Here is a 16,679-nt window from a genome sequence, read left to right as displayed (position 1 = left end):
ATAACATCACGTGTTCATATTAACACCATTATGCACATGTGGTTGGTAATTATATAGATCTCACTGACCACCACATCACCGTTGTGCGGATCCGGACCATATATAATCGAAAATAATTAGTTGGTCGTATCACATCAACAGGATAGACTAGTATCACCCTTGTATATATTTTTAAAAAAAAATCGTGTTGAATTCCGACGTACCAAAAAAAAAAAAATCGTGTGTTTCCAACTTTCCATTATCCACGGCACACGTCCGACACTTCGACCCGGATCCGATCAAGTAACCTTTGACATTTTTTGGTCAAAAAAATAATAATTTCAGGTTGTCTCCCTCGCTCCCCCCGCATTCCTCGCCGCAAGCAGGAGAGAGAGAGCTGGCTGTGAATTTTGAATTCAAGTGCAGACAAACGAACGGATCTTCGGAAGGAATTCTCTCTCTCTCTCTCTCTCTCTCTCTCTCTCTCTCTCCTGCGTGCTCATGGAAGTATTCCATGTAGTTCTACCAATCTAGTTTACATACGCACACAAAAATCCCACCTGAACTCCAACAAAGATTTGAAAAAACCAACCCAATGTCGATCCAAAATCCGCCCCAACGCCACCAAGACTCCTCCTACTCCCTCACCCTCCCCGGCCCCCCCTCCCGCTCCAACGGCACCTCCACCGCCGACCTCCACCCTTCCAACCTCCTCGCCTACGCCTCCGGCTCCACCGTCACCATCCTCGACTCCCTCTCCCTCCAGCTCGTCACCTGCCTCCCCCTCCCCCCTCCCCCACACTCCTCCCTCTCCCCCTTCCTCACCTCCCTCCGCTGGTCCCCCCAATCCTCTCTTTACTCGCCCCACAACCCCTCTCTCTCCTCCCCCTCCCCCCTCCTCGCCGCCGGCGACCGCCAGGGCCGCATCGCCCTCCTCCACCCCCTCATCAACAACAAATCCCCCATTCTCTTCCTCGACTCCGATAACAACAACAGCAGCAGCAGCAACAATAACTCCAAGTCCGGCATCCAAGACCTCTGCTGGATCCAGACCCAACCCGACAACAGCTCGTTCTCCCTCGCCGCCCTCTCCGGACCCTCCCTCCTCTCTCTATACAACACCACCACCAACCGATGCTTCTTCAAGTACGACGCCGCTCCGGAATACCTCTCCTGCATCCGGCGCGACCCGTTCGATTCGAGGAGGTTCTGTGCCCTGGGGCTGAAAGGGTTTCTGCTGTCCGTTATCGTGCACGGGGACGAGTCGGAGAACGACGTCGTCGTGAAGGAGATCCAGATCCCGACGGACTCGGGCGAGCTGCAGAGGCTGGAGAGGGACGGGAGTAGGGATTCTTCGGCGGCGCCGGCCATGGCGGTGTTCCCGACGTACGTGGCGCGGGTGGCGTACTCGCCGCGGTGGAGGCACGTGGTGTTTGTCACGTTCCCGAGGGAACTTGTGGTGTTTGACTTGCAGTACGAGACGGCGTTGTTCTCGACGGGGCTGCCCCGGGGGTGCGGGAAGTTTATGGACGTGGTGCCGGATCCGAGTCTGGAGGTGGTGTACTGTCTGCACCTTGACGGGAGGCTCAGCGCTTGGCGGCGGAAAGAGTGAGCCTTGTTGTTTCGAGATGTTGCTTCTGATTTTGATATGCATTGATGTGTTTCGAGTTTTCCTAGTGTTTTCTAGGGTTAATCATGTTTGTTGAAGCTCTTATTGAGGTTATAGCAGTGTGCATTGCTAGAATTTAGAGAAGTTCCAGCAGTGAGCTATGTTTGGATGTTAAAGCCGAAATGACTTTAGATTATCACCAGAAGACGAGCTCGATTGGTGAGCGAGTCAAGTTCTTGTGAAGTTTTGGCTGTGAATGCCATTTCTTGTGCCAATTGGACACCAAGTATGGCATTGCCAAATTTTCTACGTTACCTCCAATGTGTTTGATCTCCAATGCTGTTATCCCACTGTAGAAAATCCATGGTGGTTGCAAAGAACATTGAACCAATAGAGCATCGTTGCTAAAAGATAGCCTGATTCGTAAGAAAAGATGCTAGAGTATGATTTCATGTATGTGCATGCCTATGTGCATACATGAACTTGGGTACGGGTATGTGTCTAAGAACCGGATTATATATTTCAATAATAAATCATCAGTTTGAGCTTCATGAGATGATGACGATTCACTTCGGAATGAAATAACTGTCTCAACTCGATGGGAGGTTATTGGAGTTCGTGTCCTGATTCTTCATTTGTATCTTGCATAAGTGTGACAGTAGATTGACCATGCTGTGATTGTTACTACTAGAAACAACGGGCATTACAGGTTGCTGTTTGTGTAGTGGAGTTTTGATTCCACTACTCGTATGTTATTTTTTCCTACTGGAATCTGCAGTTCTTTTGAATTCAACAGTTATGTGCCCTTTCCATGTATAAGAAAGCTACTTAGGTTAAAATAGTATGCATCTTTTTTGCTTATTGTAAGGGAATGTACTTTTTTGTGCCTATGATCACAGAGGAGAACAGGTGCACCTGATGTGTATGATGGAAGAGTTGATGCCCTCTATTGGCACATCGGTCCCTTCTCCCTCTGTTCTTGCAGTCGTCATTTCCCAACAAGATTCCACCCTACAACAAATTGGGAAGCTTTATTCTGATTATTCTCATACTTCTTCCCCTGTTGTGGATTTCAATACTCCTCTTGATTTTTGTGATGAATCCCTTCTCGTTTCTAAGACACATTTGATATCCATTTCTGATGATGGAAACATTTGGAACTGGCTCCTGACCGCTGAAGGTCCTGAAGATGCACAGAAGGATTCAAAAAACTCCGGCACTGCTGGTGAAGGCAGTGAGCTCTCGGTTATAGAGACAAATTCTACTACTGTTGTTTCTTCCACTGATGAACAAGAAGTAGATGCACTTCATCCACCGGATGAGGCGAATAACATTGGTAGTAGTCTTGCTGCGAGAAGCTCAACTGTCAGCCTGGAAGAGATGTCATTTAAGGTTGAGGACTTTTCTCATAGTACTCGAAATTTTCTTTCTTTCGGGCTGGATAATGCATGACAGTTTTATGGTTGTCAAAGTGGTGAGAGATTGCATCATTAGAAGATGAGCATAAGGAATCTTGTTCTTTCTCTGAACTATTGTTTTGGCTACAAGCATTGGAATTTGGCAATCAAGAAGAAACCGTTCTAGTTTTTAGACCAAATTTATGTTTGTCTGTGGTCCTCTGAACTTTGGCATTTTATCTTACAAAAAATCAAAACTAAAAATTGATTTCCGATAGTCCAAAAATCTCTAGGTTTTTGGTGGCGGAGTGAGATATTATTAGTTGACAGAATTTAAAGAATGCCCAATCAACAATAACAGTACCCAAGTTATCCCAACAATGGAGGTGGGGGGGACAGGAGACATACCTAACTTTTGGCATATATGCACAAAGTGGCTGCTCCAGAACACCCATTCGATTGGCCAAAAATAAAGGGAAAGCCCATTTGATGGGCAAAAGCAGCCTTAGATTGGTGTATAGGTCTTTTTATTGTTTTGGCCTTTTCTTTTTTCTGATTCCTTGTTTTCAACTGTACATGGGTGACATCCCCTTGATTCCTTTTTCAATAAATTTCTATATCATGTCGTACATGAGCAGGCTCCGTAAGATCCAGTCGAATAAGTGAAATAGATAAAGCAACTTATAAAAATAAGTTCCTGTTGCTATATGGACATTGGGCCCTCTATGGCCCCTTCTATCTTTCCCCTCTCCACCTACCGTAGGGTGCTTATAATGTTCTACTTTGCTATATGGTATGATTCTTGATTTATTTTATCCTGCATCTAGTTTGTTACCAAGGGCACAGGAAACGTAATATTGGACTTCTTATGGTTGCTCATTGGTGTGAAATTCGAAATGAAGGACAAATAAGGAGTGAATAGCATGTTTCTTTTTCCATAAGTTTTTTTTGGTCATCCTTGTTTATGTAAAAGGTCAAATCACTTCTGCAGATCAGCTTAGTAGGACAGCTTCATCTTCTTTCTTCAACGGTGACCATGTTGGCTGTACCATCCCCTTCTTTAACAGCTACTTTGGCCCGTGAGTTTTTCATCTGCCATTATTTTCTTCTACCTGTTGAGTGCCAAGTCAACAAGATGTTTTATGAGTTAGCATTATTTTGATAACTATATTACTGGAGTCATGTGAAGGTGGGGGAAACTATCCTGCTGCTGCTGTTCCATTAGTTGCTTTGGGAACGCAAAATGGTACAGTTGATGTGATTGATGTCTATGCTAATGCTGTTGCCGCAAGTTTCTCCGTTCATAACAGTACCGTAAGAGGACTACGTTGGCTTGGAAATTCTAGACTGGTGTCATTCTCATATACCCAGGTATTGGACCTCTAATTGAAATATCGTCATCCTGTTAATTACGTAATTTTTTTTCCAGCCAATATTTCCATTTTTTTTTTCCAAGTTCCCTGTCCTTTTGTCCCATCTTGCTGGTTTTATTCTTGATTCTCAATCACTGCGATAGCTTACTTTGTTTGGTCAATTGCTTGTTCTTTGTTATACCAATAATCATGCGATACTTTGATGTTGCAGGCGAATGAAAAAACTGGAGGATATATCAATAGGCTTGTAGTGACCTGTGTTAGAAGTGGCCTAAATCGACCGTTTCGGGTTTTACAAAAGCCCGAGCGTGCACCCATAAGGGCTTTAAGGGCTTCATCATCTGGAAGGTTTTATATCTAATGCATAATTCAGATGCTTGTTAGTTTTTCTTGTTTCTACCTTACTCCTTGGTCATACAAAAACTGATCGGTAAGATCCTTACCCAGCTAATTGGGAGAGGACTATGATAACTCAAAAGAGCTTATGAAACTAGTTAGGTGGGAAATCGGAGAGCCAGATTAAGCTCTGAGGGTAAGCTTAAACATCCGCTTGTCCACACCATATCCAAGGGAGTCTAAAGAAACTGCTTTAGTTGACTATTCTTTCAGACAGAACTGTCAAAAAGATGCTGAATACAAGCTGTAACAACCCTTTATGGCTCTCTTGGGCAGCCCTAACCTAACTAAGATTTCTGCCCTGTATCTAAATCTGGTGTAGTAGTTATTATGCTATCCAAACCGAACCCAAATAAACCTACTGGCTATTATCCTTCCCAAATTTACGAAGTAATAGCCTCTGTTTTTCTATCCTTTGAGGAAAGGGGATCGGACTAAATTGTTAAACTGACTCAAACTTAAAGGGCTGGTTAAGAATCAAAATGTTACATTGACAATAAAGAAGGTACTCAATCTTCTTAAGATGTTTGATTATTGCAGAAACAAATCATCTGCATCAATAGTTTAGAACTAGGAGACATGGAATAGATCCATACACCTTTCTTGGTTATGACGACTTCAGGAGCTACTTTAGTGACAGTTATCTTACAATGTCCAATTTTGCAGGTATCTTTTGATTTTGTTTCGTGATGCACCTGTAGAGGTGTGGGCAATGACAAAGACTCCCATCATGGTAAGTTGGCGGAAACCATTTCCTTCGACATATCAAAATAATCTGTCAGCAATTGCCCGCGTCAATTGTGGCATTTTGTTTGAGTCCTTTAGGAGCTCATAAAATGTGATGCCTGTTTTACATCTGGAAATATTAGATTCTCTAATCTTGTTTGCGGCCTTCAAGTGCATGAAATAAGGCTCTGTTTGACAACAGTGATAGATGGGTGGGATTCGTAAGGAGATGAGATTAGGATTGAGATTGATAATGATATGGGATTGGTAATGAGTATGTTTGTTTGAGATGGAATTGGATGATAGGATTATTAATATCATGTTTGTTTGAGATGGGATTAGATGATGAGATTGGATTGATAGAAGGAATTGGTAATGAGAAGGGGTTGGGATTGGAGTATTAATACCCCCTCCCCCGGGGTATTCCTAATTCTCCCATTTTGGGGGATTCATAATCCCATCGGCTTAGCAATCCACCCCAACTTTGTGAAACCAAACAAAGTATTAGGAAACCCATGACCTTCATAATCCAATCCCATCCCCCAAAACTTTTATCAAATGGGTTTTAAAGCAGTGTTGGTTTGTTTGTGACCAGATTTTGAAGTTCTTATTTTTCTTCCTCTAGATTTGCTTGCTGGATTGCTTGCTATAAGTTGTTGGCCCATTTCCTAATAGCTTAAGCTTTGGGGACAATGTGTGACTTGATATGTGTCAGAATTTTGGTTCTTATTGGTCTCTCTTTGTTTGCATTCATTAGCTGTATGATTATGCTTGTCCTCTTCGCATTATGTTTTGCTCTATGGTAGGATGTTTACATCCAAGACGGGATTACACAGGAAGGGAAGTGTTGGGTGGCTTGATATACATTGTTGGGCCTATTTTCCATTAGCTTAAGCTTTTGGACACTTGGTAACCTAACAGTTCAGATATTTTTTTTTAGTTACAAATCATTTTGTACATCTTTTTTTGGGGATAAGTGCATGTCATCTTGATTTTGTCTATTTCATTTCATGAATTAAATTGCTATTTGTTGTAGTGACATATATACAGTTTATAGATCTGGGTGTAATCTTTTTGTTAAATGTATTCAGCTCTCATGTAAATAGTTATTATATTCTGTTCTCCATGTAGCTTAGATCGTTAGCTCTTCCATTCACTGTATTGGAGTGGACTCTGCCCACAGTTCCGCGGCCAGTTCAAAATGGACCTTCTAGGCAATGGTCTTTAACATCGAAAGATCCTGCAGCTGTGGCAACAGCTGGGGCGTCTTCCGAAACAAAGGCGTCTGCTACAGATTCTAGTGAGCTTTTTCCACTTGATGTGCTTGCTTGATATTTGCTGTTGTTGTTTAATAGATACAAAATTTATCCTGGATTCTAAATTGTTTGTACATAAAAGCAACTTTTATTTGGCAGAGGGTCCAAGCTCCGATGGATCTCAGGATGAATCGTCTGAAAGTTTTGCGTTTGCTTTGGTTAATGGTGCACTAGGAGTCTTTGAGGTTCATGGACGAAGGATCCGAGACTTCAGGTACAATTGCCTCTTATGCACCTAGGTACACGGGGAGACCATTGTATTTAGGTAGCGACATAGGGATTCTTGATTCTGCCATGGTCGTCTACTTGCTCCCAACCCGCGTAATGTAACTTTGTAAACCCCTTATGTTTGTTCATCATTCTGGGAGTCTCACTGTTTCTGTTTTTCTGTTGAGAAATTTCATTGTCATGTTGTGAACTTTTATGTATCCGTGTACTTGTTTGCGTTTTCATTTTTTGTCCTCCTAGCTATATGAGCATCGTTAGAAGGAGAATTAAGCTAATCGCAGCTTTGATTGTAGGCAGAACAAGGCAAGGATGAATTTCATTAAATTCGCTCCTAATTTAAAGGTGCTGATAGCACTGCGCTTAACTCCAGCAGGGCAACTAGCACAACATTTGCATAGCTTAAACTATAATAGTCAGTTCTTAGTATGACCCAAGTGGGTTGTTCAATATGCATACATGGCTGTGTTGGATTATTTATTTGGTAAAGCCTAAAAAACTATTTGAGGGCAATATCCTCAGTGTTGTTAGCATTTTAACTTGAAGAACTTACTAGCTAATGCTCAACTCTCAGCCAATCAATTCATGCAGATAGTTCCTCGAAATCATCTTGCTGTAGACAACTATTAGGGCAAGAGTTAAGGGTGAAGGACATTTCGCTGTTCTTGACCTCACTTCCAGTGAACTTGAAACCACTTAATGTACCTATACTGAAGAGAACAGACATCCTCATTGTAGAGATAGAATGAAAATTTGTCGCTTTCTCTTGCCCGAAATACACATTTTCTTCGTCACACGGAGTAGGAATTCCCTCTTTGATGTGTTTCTTAATGTTCATACATCCATTGGTTTGGTCAAACAACTTGCTCCACCACATCGACTATTATGGGCTTCTACATCTTCGCCAACTTTGAAGTGTAGATGCTTGTGATTGGACATGACTAGTGTTGCGTAGCCGTCTCTGCATTCCATTTTCTGTACTTGTGGCATGGTCTTTAAAAGGAGTGTAAGATGGAACGAGTATGAGTGTGAGTGAAAATACTTTGTTGCTAGTGGATCTCTCTTTCTCCGCAAGCCATAGGTCTGAACCTACCTCACTGTCTCTTTATCTCTTCTTAATATCTATTCGTCATTTCCAGAAGGAAAGAAACATTTTCATTTATTGAATATCTAAAAACTTATTAATTCTCCAATTGAATTTATTCTATTAATAGCTATTATGAATGATTATAACTATAGATTGGTTTAGATTGAATCATTTTATGATGTTCGATTTGCAGACCGAAATGGCCTTCTTCTTCATTTGTTTCGGCAGAGGGACTGATTACAGCCATGGCCTACCGCCTACCTCATGTAGTATGTACCATCACTTTGGAATTTATTAATAGTTTGGCAACTTGCGCATTTTGAATTTTGAATTTACCCATGCTGTCCACAAGTGAGGTAATGACAGCTTTACTATGTAGGTTATGGGGGACAGGTCAGGAAACATACGTTGGTGGGACGTGACAACTGGGCAATCTTCCTCGTTTAACACTCATAGGGAAGGAATCCGGAGAATCAAGTTCTCACCTGTTGTCCGTGGAGATCATAGCCGTGGGCGTGTTGCTGTGCTGTTTTATGACAATACGTTTTCTGTGTTTGATCTCGTAAGTTAGAAAATGGCACTCATATCTTCTTCTTCGTCTTCAATTTGTGTCGGTGTGTGCATACATGCATGTGTTTGGGTTATTATGTTTGACCATCTGCATTTATGTTCTCTAGTTTTGCAAGAAGTAATATTTGCATTTGCAAAGTGGACTTGTTTAGCGGTGACTCGCCGACACCTTTTTGAAATAAGAAAAAAGAAAAGGAAAGAGACTGGTTCCATAGTTATCCTCTCCCTATATACACACACTCATTCTTTTATACCCTTTCAGTCTAGTACCCTGTAGGGATTTTTCATCATTTTGCAGACTTCCTTACTCCTTTTAAGTTTTGAAATGAGCGTAACCAATCTAATGCATAGAAATTGCGTATTTTGTCATGAGATTTTATCAGGATTGATTTACTTAAAGAATGGCTTTGGTCCATGCACTTAATGGAGGATATTTCTTCATGACTTGTTTACTAAATGCAGGATTCACCGGATCCCTTAGCCAATTCACTTTTACAACCTCAATTTCCGGGAACTCTTGTCCTGGAACTTGACTGGTTGCCTTTGCGCACTGATAAGAACGATCCACTGGTATTATGCATTGCTGGAGCTGACAGTAGCTTTCGTCTTGTTGAGGTTAACGTGTAAGTTGACTCAATTCAATTGAGCTTTTTGTTTGCTCTTTTCTATTTTAAAGCATTTGCCCTGGATGTCTTGTCTTTTCTTTTCTTGTTAATAAGTTGCTCCTTCACCGGTATGTTATTTTCTCTTGGCCAAGAGGAAGCACCTAGTGTAGGGATACTGGCACCCAAGAAAATGTGCAGTCCAAAACTGAAAAAGCGTAATATTTCTTTAGGTTTGTTGGCTGTCCTTAATGGCACTCCATTTTCACCCACAAATAACATGTCAGTGTATCTGTAATCACGTTGACTACCTAGCATGCTGATTCCTGAATGCTAAGTCTATTTTTTCCTTTAGAAAGTTCAAAATTCTGCCTTCGGTGGCGTCAACAGTACAAGTTTTGGAAAAGAAGTAGACATCCTAGGTTTGGCGGAGAGATGTAAGACAGCTCCTGGAAACTTTTAGTTATGTTGCCTACACTGGGTTTTATGGTGGATTTTTTATTTTTTTATTTTGAAAGCTGGGAAGAGGAGGGATTCAAATTTAGAAGAATTGTTTTATGGATTATTTATTGAAAGGCATTGCCAGTGGCTTGATTTTTAAGTTGGTATTTTGTGAAATTCTGGATTGTAGTTGGTGGAACTTCTTGGTGAAAACCTACATTATGGAATGTTGCTTTTAAAGCCAAACAGGGGACAAGTAGCTCGTATGTGGTGACACTGGTGTGTATGTGGAAATGTGGAGAAGGTGAAAGGGGGATACAAGATCCAACCTAAAATCCCTTCAAATCACCTCTTTGTGCTTAGGATTCATCACGCATGAACTGTCTCAAAATCTCATATTGGGTTTGCTTCAAGTCTACCTAGATAAGAGGCTGTTGCGCCTTCTGACTTGTACCAGGTTTAATACTCCAAGTAAGAAAATCAGAGCCTTTTGTGGTTCAAAAGTCATATTGATCTATTAGTTTAGCTAGTGGACAAATCAGTGCTGCCATCAAGAAATAGTAATTGTAGGCTTGTAGCTGACCTTTGTTGAGTTAAGTGAGTTGGCTAACCTTGAATGCATGATGTGCTTGGCTGTTTGTCCAGTTAAAAAAGGGCTACTGAATGTTAAACTGAGATGCTTATAGGAGAGTTATGGTGATGACTAATTCACAACTACATATGGCCCCAGTAATCTTTTGTGTGTGTGTATTTCGATAAATCCCAACAATCGTGTAAATAATCTTTTGATAAGTCCCATGAATCTTGTACGTCTTTGATTTACAAATCAAACATGCTTTTCTCTTGTTATTAGGAAATACTATCAGACTCATTTACCTGTTTTAGGAATTGATATTAATTCCAGATTAAATCTATTGTTCTCATGCAGAAACGACAAAAGAGTTGGATATGAACCCCAGCCTAGATCCATGAAAGAGAGATTCAGACCTATGCCTTTGTGTTGTCCCATATTACTCCCTACACCACATGCTTTGGTAACACTTTTCCTTTGCTTTTCCTCGTTATGATTTTTCTGAGAGTTACCAATCTTGAGCATGTCTGTCTCTTTAACCTGATTAAGTTTGTTGTCAGTAACCAAATTTAGTGGAGGCTGAAAATTAAAATAAGATAAAATTAAGAAAAATAATTATAATAAACCCAACAGAGACAAAAAAAAAAAAAACAATAACACTTCATTTCCTTTGGATGCATGTTACCGTGTATGTTTGACCAAGTCTTGTGTCACGTCCAATATAGGACATGCAGAATCCATGCAAGAGGAAAACCGACTTATTAATATCTGTCTCCAGCACAATTTGCTCCTATTTCTGAACTGGAGAATTTAGGTAACTAATGTGAACATATGGTTACCGACTAAAGTTTTCTTGTTTCTTTGCTACAGGCATTGCGTATGATCTTTCAACTAGGGGTGAAGCCTGCATGGTTGAATACCTGCAGTACAACCATGGATAAGTGGCAGGGAACTGCTGCATCAACTGGAGATCTTCGTACTTATATGATTGATTCACCTCCTGTTGGTGATTCTGTAGTTCCAGAGTTGCTTCTTAAGGTATTGGAACCTTATAGAACAGAAGGTGGGTATGTGGTTTCTTGATGGTAGTACTTCCTATCAACTACGAAGCACAAACACGTCTCCCAGACTCATGCATCTTTGTCTTAAACTTGTCTTACATTCCTAAATCTGTGTCTGATTTTTTAATTGTATTAATTTAAGTTGGACAAGCTAGCGACACGTTAGGGACACATTAGGAGGTCAAAGTATACAATTTTAAAAAGTTGGACAAGGGTCCAAATTGCTATGAATGCTTAGTTCATAAATACTTATTCGGTGATCATTATTTCTTGTATGTCTTGTTGCTATGATTTATAGTTTTTATCCTACTTCGATGGAAATGTTTTTTACTTTATTTGTTGATGATTAATCTATCCCCAACGTGTCCGCGTGGCATGTCCAAATTTCTGGAAAAATAACATGTCAGCTTGTCCATGACGTGTCGTGTCCTTGTTCCGTGCCCGTATCTGTGCTATTTAGCCTTTCAATCTTGTCCCAATTTAGCATTTGATTAACTGTCGATGCTTTTTATTCCCAATTCTCATGGTTGTAGGCTGCATACTTGATGATGAGAGGGCAAGATTATACGCTTCTATTGTGAATAAAGGTTGTGCTGCGAGGTTTGCTTTTGCAGCTGCTATATTTGGTGAATCAGCAGAAGCACTATTCTGGTTACAATTACCTAAAGGCCTTGACCATTTGCTGAATAAGTTGGTCAATAAGTCTCTGCAGAAAGCCCCTGTACCAGCATCAAACCCAGAGCTTGATGATGCATCTATGTTGAGTAGGATAACATCCAAGGGTAAATCAATCTCCGGTACAGATGTATTGGTAAGTGAGATATCAGCGTCAAGATTATTCTTATTTTCTAGTTTGTGAGGCACAGAGTTTGAACATCTTGGATAAGCTTCTACAGTTATGCACTGAAGCATGAGGATTTCTTCCACTTTCGAACCTCTTCTTGGAAATATTTGTACTTATGCTATGTCTTATTCTCTATTCTAAGATGTTGGATTTGGTTAGCAGAGTAATGGTCAACTCAGGTTGATGGCTTTTGAGCAAAAAGAGTTGTGGGGAAGTGCAAGCGAGCGTATTTCTTGGCATGAAAAGTTGGATACTGAAGAAGCTATTCAGAACCGTGTGCACGAGTTAGTATTCTGTTTCATTCTGTATCTCAACTTTAAACTGTCTCTATTAAATTTGTTGCACTTGAAAGCAGACAGACTAAACATGTTGACGGTATAGTAGACTCGCTTGGGATTGCATTCTATGTGGTAAATCACCGCTAGACTTAAACGCTTAAAGTATTAGGAAACGGGCCAAACAATGTGTTTCTAGCTGTCCTACACCTGCTTTCATGTGCAACATGCTTTCAACTTGGAGATGGGAATAGGGAGACTTGAAACCAAGATCTCATAGAAAAGAAAGAAAGAAAAAACTCTGATGTTATGTTGTCACCAAAAGATGTCATTCGATAAAACGGATTCATGTAGCCGACCCAATTGGGACTTAAGGCGAGGTTTGATTTGGGACTTAAGGAATTAGTTCCTCTCATTTTGTTTTCATTTTCATATATGTCTTTACGTTCCTCCCGGTTTTGCAATTCAAGAGAAACAGCAATACTGCAATCCATAGATTAGCACCTACGACTGACTATGGAAAAAGAGAAAGGGAAATAGGTTTCGAAAATCTTCCACATTCCTCCTCTCCCCCCACAAATGCATATGAAGTGGTGATAGTGATCTTTGCTTGTGGCTTGTTATATATTTCATCTTCTTGTTGGACAGGCTTGTTTCAGTTGGGAACTTAGAAGCTGCTGTTAGCTTACTGCTTTCCACCCATCCAGAGAGCACATACTTCTATGCAAATGCTCTGCGAGCCGTGGCTCTTTCCTCTGCTGTGTCAAGGTCTCTGCTTGAACTGGCTGTTAAGGTAAACTTGATGATTTGGTTTGATGTGGTTATGTTTCCACTATGAAATATAAATCATCCTTTCATAAAATACAGGAAAGGTAGAAGGAAGTAGTAAAACACAGTAAGAGTTTCTCCATTTCTCATAGCTACTTGTGATGATATAGGTTGTCGCAGCCAATATGGTTAGGACAGACAGATCATTGTCAGGAATACATCTTCTCTGTGCTGTTGGAAGGTATCAAGAAGCTTGTTCTCAGGTTGGGACCTATTTTTGGAAGAATTTCCTCTGTTTTTTATCCTTTTATAATCAGCTTCAGATGCCAGTACTCTTTACTTGTTAAGACACTTGAAGTTTAATGGTAGCATCTTGGTTGCCCCGCCCTCAACGAAGATCTTTTTCTTTTTGTTGTTGAAGGTTGGTGGTTGCACCTTGATCATGCCTTACTCCATCGCACATGTATAGGTTTATGGTTGTGCTAAACAAATAGCCTTTGCAGAACATTTGACTGCATGTCAAGGACTCTTTTGGTTGGTGTTATTGTTCATCTGAAGTACTGTCCACATGTGTATTGCATTGCTGTTGTATAGAATGTAGCATCGAACTGGTCTTGTTTTATCCTTCTGCGCCAACTGTTATTGAACCAATATGTCGGTGATGTTTCATGTTACAACAGCTTAATCTAAGAAGAACTGATGTTTGAACATAACTGTTAATGAAGGAACATAACATTGAGGTTTGATGTTTCCTTACCAGACCTTAATCTGATAATTGACATCTCATGTACACCCCTTATGACTTTTCTGAATTTGTGAAGGAGATGTAAGCTGCTGGATGGCAAGAAGTGATACCAAGTCAAAATGGTCCTTGACAGGATTATGGTAGTTTATTTGCCACATGTTATGTGCAAATTGAACTTCATGTGATGTGGTAGATGAAGTTATTGAATAGCCTAGAGCATATTATACTTAGAGAATGGTAGTCTTTTTAGTGAAAATTTAGATGTTAACCATTGAAACCATTTGTCAAGTGGTTAATTCGAAAATCTGGTGCAGAGCATTGATGTTGAATTTATGGTGGTTTGACTTCTATCTCATCTGTTTTCAGCTGCAAGATGCTGGATGCTGGACAGATGCTGCAACCTTAGCCGCATCACATTTGAAAGGATCTGATTATGCCAGGTTACTTGTTCTGCTAACCATATTATGTTCTCTTCAACATCTTCCATTTGCGTATCATTCTTACTATTTGGTTCTGTTCTTAACTTCTCAAGTATCCATTTTTTTAGTAGCTAAGCACCCGCATTGATTCGATGTCATATTGCTGCTTTTTCTAGATTTTATCCCATTTTTTGTGTTTTACTGTTTACTCCATCTATCCCAATTTGTTTGTCCTCTTTTTCACTTTTTGATGTCCCAAATTGTATGTCCATTAGCGTATGCCCGTGCTTGAAGGCACAGCTCAAACAATCAGCACACGGAAACAAATACTGAACTCACGTGCAATATACGGTTCAAACAATCACCACACGCAAATTAATACTGATCTTGCGTGCAATATACCAACCCGTATCCAACAAATTCAACTATGCGATAAACAAATAACGCAACACATCCATTGATAAACATCATAATCTTAATGAAAAGGAAATGGGTAGCAAATATACAAAAAATAATGGACGAATGATGGAAGAACTCACCTCGGTGGTTTCGGTGAAGTAGATTTTGGTGGTATTGAACTTCTCAAGAGAGAGAGAGGAGGGGAGAGGTAGAGAAAGTAAAGAAGAAGAATGTGATAATCATGTGAACATGTATAGAAAATTCTATTTTCGATTTTTCGGTGATTTCTGTGATGTACGTTTGACAGCCTAGAAAGTAAAGGAATGTTGGCTTTGATTTCGGTGATCTCGGTGGCTTTGATTTCGATTTTGTACAAAGGTTATATATGATTTTGGTTTTCATTTGAATAATGCTTTAATGGGTGGTTAATGGGAAATTTATGGGGAGAGAGAGAGAGAGAGAGCAATGTAGGTTAATGCATTAGGAAACCTTCATTCCTTTGATCCAACGGCTATAACCTTATCACTAAGTATCATCAAACAGCTGTAGATGCATCTATATTTGTATGTGTAGACATTTTGGTGAAAAACCGCACTATTTTATAATATAGATAGTACTTCCCTTTTGCCCATCCCTCTTGAATTGAAGTGATGAGTCCACCTTGAACTGAAAGGTACTTTTGGAAAGGTCCAGTTTGTAGAGTGTGTTTCCTTAATAAGTTGGAATGGATACCCGAAAAATGGTCAGGCAAATAGGCCGGAGGAAGTAATTTTTTTCCGGAATGATCTTGTTTGATGAGCTTGATTTTCGGCTATGTGATCATATAGGGTGTTGCAGAGGTGGGCAGATCATGTTCATCGTACAGAACACAATATCTGGAGGTAGGACTTCTTTACTACCATCACCAACCCATAATATATCTCCGATGTTCGATTTGCCAAAGCATAACTATGGTTGGATATAGGGCTCTGATTTTGTACGTTGCTGCTGGCTCACTACAAGAAGCTCTGGCTGCACTTCGCGAAGCACAGCAACCGGACACAGCAGCCATGTTCATACTTGCTTGTCGCGAAATCCATGCTGATTTCACCACCAACTTAGATTTGGATGAAGAATCAAGTTCATCGATCAAGGAAAACCAGTTACTCTTGCCTGCGATAAGTCCAGAAAATGAAGATGTTATTGCCGTTTGTGAATATTTTGGGCAGTACCAAAGAAAATTAGTGCATCTGTGCATGGACTCTCAGCCGCTTTCTGATTGAGCGAACTCGGCAATATTGTCAGTTTGGTGAATTCATTACATGAGCAACATTTTGTTGTATTATGGGCCAAATTGCACTCCATGGATGATTGCAATTTTGAAAAGAAAAAAAATGTTAGCAATCTTGGATGATGGGCGGGCGAGTATTATACGTATGTCAAGATTTGTAAATGTGGAAAGCTTCAGCCTTGTAGAGTTGTAGAATTTGCTGCTGTGAGATGATAGTACAAGTTCATGTAAATGATATTTCATTGTAATTCCTTGGAGAAATTGAAGGGTGATTCTTTTTAGCAGAGGTGTAGTTAAACAAGGGTTCATATCAAAGAAGACATTTGTACACAAACAGATTTTTGTTGGAACTTGTGTCGCTCCTTTTCTATGCTTATCCATGGACCAGATTATCTATTTCCAATGGCTGCCGATTTTGCCACTCATTTTTTTTATTTATGCCACTCCTCTGCGAGTGTATTTTTGTGGCATAAATAAAAAAAGGAGTGACAAAATCATTTACCTTTCCATTTTATGTAAAACTGACAATTTTAGAGGACGAAAAGACCCAGTGTTTATTATACTTTTGAATACAGATCCCAGTAGCAATGGACTGAGCCAGTTTCT

The 16,679-nt window shown here is 40.3% G+C and overlaps 1 protein-coding gene across 2 annotated transcripts; it reads left to right on the top strand.

Annotated features, from left to right (window-relative positions):
• The first annotated feature begins 426 nt into the window (after positions 1 to 426).
• Positions 427 to 16,467, top strand: LOC131315897 (uncharacterized). Of its 2 annotated transcripts, none has more exons than XM_058345129.1 (20): positions 427 to 1,587; positions 2,488 to 2,980; positions 3,977 to 4,064; positions 4,175 to 4,356; positions 4,570 to 4,706; positions 5,421 to 5,487; positions 6,612 to 6,780; positions 6,896 to 7,010; positions 8,302 to 8,377; positions 8,488 to 8,670; positions 9,141 to 9,301; positions 10,650 to 10,755; positions 11,163 to 11,355; positions 11,887 to 12,164; positions 12,357 to 12,481; positions 13,121 to 13,265; positions 13,411 to 13,503; positions 14,352 to 14,425; positions 15,631 to 15,684; positions 15,768 to 16,467. In XM_058345129.1, the coding sequence occupies exons 1-20, from the start codon at positions 575 to 577 to the stop codon at positions 16,063 to 16,065; spliced, it is 4,050 nt and encodes a 1,349-aa protein (XP_058201112.1). In that variant the 5' UTR covers positions 427 to 574; the 3' UTR covers positions 16,066 to 16,467. The 2 variants fall into 2 exon arrangements, with proteins under 2 accessions (XP_058201112.1, XP_058201118.1); XM_058345135.1 differs by having other exon boundaries at positions 428 to 1,587; positions 12,360 to 12,481.
• Positions 16,468 to 16,679: the final 212 nt, after the last annotated feature.

Source organism: Rhododendron vialii, chromosome 1a, assembly GCF_030253575.1.
Source record: "Rhododendron vialii isolate Sample 1 chromosome 1a, ASM3025357v1".
In the NCBI taxonomy this organism is placed as follows: Eukaryota; Viridiplantae; Streptophyta; class Magnoliopsida; order Ericales; family Ericaceae; genus Rhododendron; species Rhododendron vialii.
The sequence above is the reverse complement of the archived record's forward strand: the minus strand, read 5'-3'. Positions and strand labels throughout refer to the sequence as shown.